Consider the following 6563-nt stretch of genomic DNA (forward strand, 5'->3'; position numbering starts at 1 on the left):
TATAAATTTTCATGTTTCACTTTAACATCAGTTGATAATTCTTTAGTGCTGCATTAAAAAATTTTACTTCTATTTGATTATTAACGATTTTCAAAATTTCATCTTTAATTGGTGTTATAACTTCCAAAATACTACAGCGTATTTGACGCTGTAGTATCAGATCACAATGCTTTGATGTTATCAGTATTAATATTCCATTTTTTTACTGTTGTAATAATAGCTGAAGCTTGATTTTGTCCAGTTCCAGATTCTAGTTTGAGGACTCCTAACAGTTGAAATTTACCTGATGATGATAAAATAATAGGAAGCCGGTCAACTTGTTCTATACCTGTAATATCTGACAACAGTTTTCCATCAAAATGTAGCACATAATTATCAGTTTCCAAATTAGTTTTCAGATTTAACGTCGCTTCTTTGCGAAATTTTTCCCGTGCTCGGTGAATAGTCAAATGACTGAAGTTTACGCTTGCACAATCAATATTTAGGCTAGATAATGAAGTAGCAAAAATGTAAGTTGCCAACCTACTACTCACATTAGCTCTATCCAAATTCGCAGCAAGTTCTGGTGTCATTAGATCAATTTTAGGAACTTGTTGTTTTGGAATTTCATCTTCATAATCAGAGATTATACGAGAAGTATTACTTTCCAAATATTTCTGGGATAACTTAGATGTTTGAATTGATATTTCATGATTAACAACATTATCAGTCTCAACTGTACAAGAATAGTCAACATTGTCATTACCGAACTCTCCGACATCAAATGTACCACTATCATTATTGTTATTATAATTGATATCAATGTTCTCTTCATTATTGTTATCACTATTACTGTAGTTATTATTTTCATCGCTTACATCAACATCCATATCTTCAACATCTTCTGGAATTGGTTGAGAATTATATGAAATAAAACCACGTCGACTGGAAGATTTTTGTCTCAAATAAAATAATCTTTTTTCTTTATCCAGTAAATTTAGCACATCAGCATGAGCTATATCAAATAGTTTATATAATTCGTCCCGAAAAAGGGATTCATTTTTTTTTTTGAGATTTTGACTTTTTCCTCTAACAGTTTTTTTGTAAATTCCTCCATCGATTGTGATTTGAGGTTAGTTTTAAAAAAGCAGATCTTTTCTCTCTTGTCGGGATTTGTGCCACACACCAAATTTCGAAAACTTTGTCGACAGTGGTTGATATGATTTCTTTCACTGAAAAATTTTTCGTTTTGAGATAATAAATTAAAAGTGACATAACCTCTTTCAATGAAGGTAATTTTTTTCCACCAAATTCACTTAATACATCACCAATCAAGTACACTGTTTTCACCATTGTGATCATAAAATTTATAACTTTTATATTTTAATTATAAGCAAATTAAATTGGTAATATAACGAATTTAAATAACAATCAGTATCAATAAAGAAAGACAATGACGAGAAGATAGAAAAAGCATTGAAAGCAGAGCAACAAAGAGAAATTGGTACTGAACGACCTAGCTTACCAACACAGAGCTTACTAACTACATTACTCAAATCAAACGAATATACTACTTTTATCGACGGAGCTGAATAAAGCTCATTCAATATTTTTTAAGTGAAAAAAATTAATCAAATTTTATAGTTGATTGAATTGATTTAATATATTTATAATTTTTTTAACATTTTTAATGAAATACAATGATGAGTGTTTGTTTAGTTAGTGTGATCAGGAACTTTACATTTTCATCTTACAAAAATTTATAAACTTTATGAAATATAAAATTAATTTGTTATAAAAGAGACCCAAAAATCATTTGTTTGATAATTTTAACCTTTATATTTATGTATTTGTACTTTTTGTGAGTTACGTATGGAGTAAATAAGCAAAAAAAAATTAAAATCTCAAATTAACAGAATTCAATTGATTTTACAAAAAAAAAAAACAATATCAATATAAAGTATGATTTTTTTTGCAATTTTATTGGAAAATATTTGAAATTTTGGATTGGTATTATTTTTGATTGCAAATATCTTTGAAACAGTTGATCTGAGGAACTTTGACCTTCAAACGTTTTTTGTAGAGCGTGAAATTTTCTATAAGACCTTTCTTTGGGATATTGCGTAAACAAGCCATTCTGAAGTAATTAATATTCAAAAATAAAAAAAAAGTTTTTTCGTGTTATTTAAATAGAAAAATTACAAATGAATTGAGGCAAACCTTAATATTAATATTAAGGGCTCTAATAGGCGCCAAAATTTTCGTTTTTTAATTGTACTTTCAACTTTTCAACACTATTAAAAAAAAAAAATTTTTTTTTTTTGAAACACCCTAATATATATATATATATATATATATATATATATATATATAACTCAAAATTCCAATTTTAAAAGATTCCCCACGGGAGTTACATTTTGGCACACCCTAATATATATCCGAACAAAAACAGTTTCACTGTAAAAAAATCGCGCCAAGTCCACGTTCATAAGACTATTAAGAAAAAAAAATTTGTTTTTTTCTTTACAGAAATATATAAAATAATAAAATTAAAAAATCCAAGTAACCGATATGATTGCTTATGATTTTGTTATAAATTTAAAAATTAAGAAAAAAAGTTTGGAACGTATTTAGTGTGCGCGGTTGCAAAATTTAAAAAAATTGAAATACACAATGACGCACACCAAGTACGTTCCAAAATTTTTTTCTTAAATTTTAAATTTATAACAAAATTTTTTTTAATTTCCGAAAATCATAAACAATCATATCGGTGACTTGCATTTTTTAATTTTATTATTTTATATATTTTTGTAAAGAAAAAAACAAATTTTTTTTTCTTAATAGTCTTATGAACGTGGACTTGGCGCGATTTTTTTACAGTGAAACTGTTTTTGTTCGGATTTTAGTATTTTTTGTAATTATAATAAAAATTTACAATTGGTACCAACTTAATTAAATCTCGCGTTGGTTGCATTTTTTATAGCAAACTATCCCCTTGAAACTACAGTTTATGTAAAAATAATTCCAGCGCACCCTGGCGGGCGTAGATGCAAGCTGTGAAATATTTATTTTAATTGTAGTTTCCCATCTAATGAAGGATTACTATGCATTCTCGAATTATTTAGTCTGTGGCAGATCACTTTGCCCATCGAAAAAAAAGTCAGGATCGAAATTTTTGCGTTGCTATAGTTTGTGCTGATTAAATTTAATAATTTCAAGTAGATTAATTGTTATAAGTGAATATAATTAATTAATAACAGTCAAATAAAGTATGAATTACTGTTATAATATACAATTTAGGAAAAAAAAGTACCGTAGAATTAAATAAAATTTTGCAACCCCAAAATACCGTTCTGATTACAATAAACACAGTCGGTAGTCTGGCGCTCCGTTTACAGCAGATTTGAACGGAACTTGGCGCCAGATTCTACCGAATCTGTGGATATATATAGGTTACTATTTTTTTCCGAAGATCGGTGTTTTTACTAATAAAAGAAATCTATATTTCAAAGCCATTATCCCCGATCCAAATTGATGTTAGACTAATTTTAAATTTTACATTAAATTTTTATTTATTAAATTTATTTTCACCACTTTTATTGTTGGTATGAGCACTCAATACCATCTTCAGGTGAATATATCTAATAATTAAAAATTTTTTTATTTTTAATTAAGATTAAGCAAAGAAGTTAATTTTTTTTATTTATTTTTAGAAGTTAATTATATATATATATATATATATATATATATATATATATATATATATATATATATATATATATATATATATATATATATATATATATATATATATATATATATATATATATTTATGTATATATAATATATATTTATTTTAAAGTATATTTAAGTTGAAATTCACAGTACTCTGTTAGTATTTGATCGTACGTTGACACGTAAGCATCTAAGATGGGTAGGAAAGGAAAAAAACGTGGTAAGAAAAGTCCTGGAGATCCAGGCATTAAGCGAAAATTTTTCGGTAATAGATACACTGCTCAAAAAGATGTAACATTTGTGAGTTTACTAGAAGCAAATATTTACAATAATGATCCTAAAGTTGAAAAAAATAAGTGCGTTTAACATATGAAAAAGCGTATGTACAGACGAGTCAAAGAAGCTAAAAAAACTTTAACACAGCTCCAAAAAGCTAAAAAAAAATAGAAGCTGCTGAAAAATCTAAAAAACGAAGAAAAATTATAAAGAAGAAAAAGAAGTTACAGTGAAAAAAGGAGTAACTCCGAAGAAAGGGACGACACCAAAAAAAACAAAAACACCAAAGAAGGATACCATTGATACCTAGTGCACCAAAGCTACCAAAAGTCTGACACTAACTAATAAGCTAATGATCAAGCTTAGTACTTATTATGGTTTAGCTATTACACAGGTCAGCAAAAAAAATATTTTTTTTGGGTTTCTGTTCTCTTGCTTAAATTCTGATTCTAGACACTGAAAAACACTTAAATATTCATATTTAGTTCATAAAGTTTGCTTTGATCTGATTTATGACGATAAGTATGATTTAATTCATTTCATGAACAAAAGATGGCAGCACTTTGATTAACCCGAAAGTAAACTGTATTATTATTTGTAAGAGGCACAGTAGTGAATGTTAACTTGTTTATTACAGCTGTAACAACTATATTTGTGTATGACTCAGTTGGAAAATGGCATCAAAACAGTGTAAAAATGATGTTGATTCATTTTGTTTTATTTGCGGTGAATTTATTAAATTTAGAAGTAAAAAATTCGCTTTATTAACAAATTTAAAACTTTGCGAAGCCTATGAAGCCTATTTTAACCTGAAAATCAGTAATCAAAATGAAAATTGGGTGCCTCACTTCGCCTGCGTTAGTTGTAAAAATACTTTAGAAGGTAAAAAATCAAAATTTAAGATTTTTAAAATTGTCGAGCAAATTTTAATTACACCCGTTGTAATTTTGTTATTTCTAGCTTGGTATCGAGGAGAAAATCGACACATGAAGTTTGCGATGCCAAGGATTTGGCGGGAACCTAGTGATCACGTCCATGACTGTTATTTTTGTATGGTTAATCCAAGTAAGCGTCGATCTGGTAAAAATGCAGAAAAGATTTTTTATCCTGATCTTCCTTCAACATCATCTCTGATACCTCACGACGAAAATTTGCCTGTGCCGGCACGTTCAGGATTAGATAGCTTTGAAGTTCAAGCGTCACAAAGTTCAACAGGATCCAGTGCACCACTAACCAACACTGATGGTAGTGATTTCATGACAAAATCGCAAAGTTTTGGGCCACATTTTATTAGCTCAAGTGAATTTAATGATTTAGTACAAGACCTGAACTTATCCAAGAATAAAGCAGAGATTCTAGGTTCACGACTAAAGCAATGGAACTTGCTTGAAGATGGTGTAAAAATAACTGATCAAAGAGAGCGCCATAAAACTTTTTCATGTTTTTTTACAAAAGAAGCCGGTATTTGTTACTGCAACAACGTGACTGATTTGTTTAATGAAATCGGAATACCATTTGTAGCATCTGACTGGCGGCTTTTTATCGATAGCTCTTCAAAAAGCTTAAAAGCAGTTCTGCTCCACAATGGAAACGAATTGCCTAGTCTTCCTCTAGCACACTCTGTATTGTTAAAAGAAAGCTATGATAGTGTGAAAATCATACTAGAAAAATTAAAATACACAGAATACCAATGGCCAGTGATCGGTGATTTTAAAATGGTTGGTTTCTTGATGAGAATGCAAGGTGGATATACTAAATACCCATGTCACCTTTGTTTATGGGACAGCAGAGCTGACTCAGTTCATTATCAACAGCGTAAATGGCCTGATCGCGTCGAATTTCAGATTGGGAAACATAACGTAAAGTCGGAACCAATCGTAAAGCCTCAAAGCATATTAATGCCACAGTTACATATAAAATTAGGGCTAATGAAGCAATTCGTAAAAGCTCTGGATCCAAGCTCTAAAGCTTTCGAATATTTAAGGGGATTTTTTCCCAAATTATCTGAAGCTAAAGTTAAAGGAGGTATTTTCGTTGGACCGCAAATAAAACAAATAATGAAGAGTGATGACTTTACGAAGCTTCTCAATGCTCGTGAAAAACCAGCCTGGGAAAGTTTTAAAGCAGTAGTTGATGGATTTCTTGGAAATCATAGAGCTATTAACTATGCAGAATTGATTGAAAAAATGCTTGAAAGCTTTAAAGTTATGGGCTGCAGAATGTCTCATAAACTTCATATGCTACATTCTCATCTGGACGAATTTAAAGACAACATGGGGCCTACTCCGAGGAACAAGGAGAACGTTTTCACCAAGATGTGATGGACTTTGAACGGCGATATCAAGGGCAGTACAACGAGAATATGATGGGAGATTACATTTGGGGCTTAGTACGAGAGAGCTCATACGAGCATAAAAGAAATACGAAAAATATTCACTTTTAGACATTAATTTCTTGTTATTTTACATCTATATATCATTGTTTATCACAAATCTTGAATAAAAAAGACTCTTCTATCTAAAAAAATGTTTTCTAATTATAATTTACAGTGGAAGTGTAGAAAAAACATAAAA

General features: G+C 29.4%; 1 protein-coding gene across 1 annotated transcript; it reads right to left on the bottom strand.

Moving 5' to 3' along the window:
• Positions 1-161: 161 nt before the first annotated feature.
• On the bottom strand, positions 162-1340 carry LOC123270084 (ABC transporter G family member 7-like). The gene is made up of 2 exons (XM_044736019.1): positions 1258-1340; positions 162-883 (listed from the first exon to the last, which is right to left on the bottom strand). The coding sequence occupies exon 2, from the start codon at positions 867-869 to the stop codon at positions 162-164; it is 708 nt and encodes a 235-aa protein (XP_044591954.1). The 5' UTR covers positions 870-883; positions 1258-1340.
• Between the last annotated feature and the right edge of the window lie 5223 nt (positions 1341-6563).

Source organism: Cotesia glomerata, linkage group LG8 (genome assembly GCF_020080835.1).
Source record: "Cotesia glomerata isolate CgM1 linkage group LG8, MPM_Cglom_v2.3, whole genome shotgun sequence".
NCBI lineage: Eukaryota > Metazoa > Arthropoda > Insecta > Hymenoptera > Braconidae > Cotesia > Cotesia glomerata.

Coding starts and splice junctions, on each gene's coding strand:
- LOC123270084 (XM_044736019.1), bottom strand. CDS start 869: ATGGATGTTGATGTAAGCGATGAAAATAATAACTACAGTAATAGTGAT.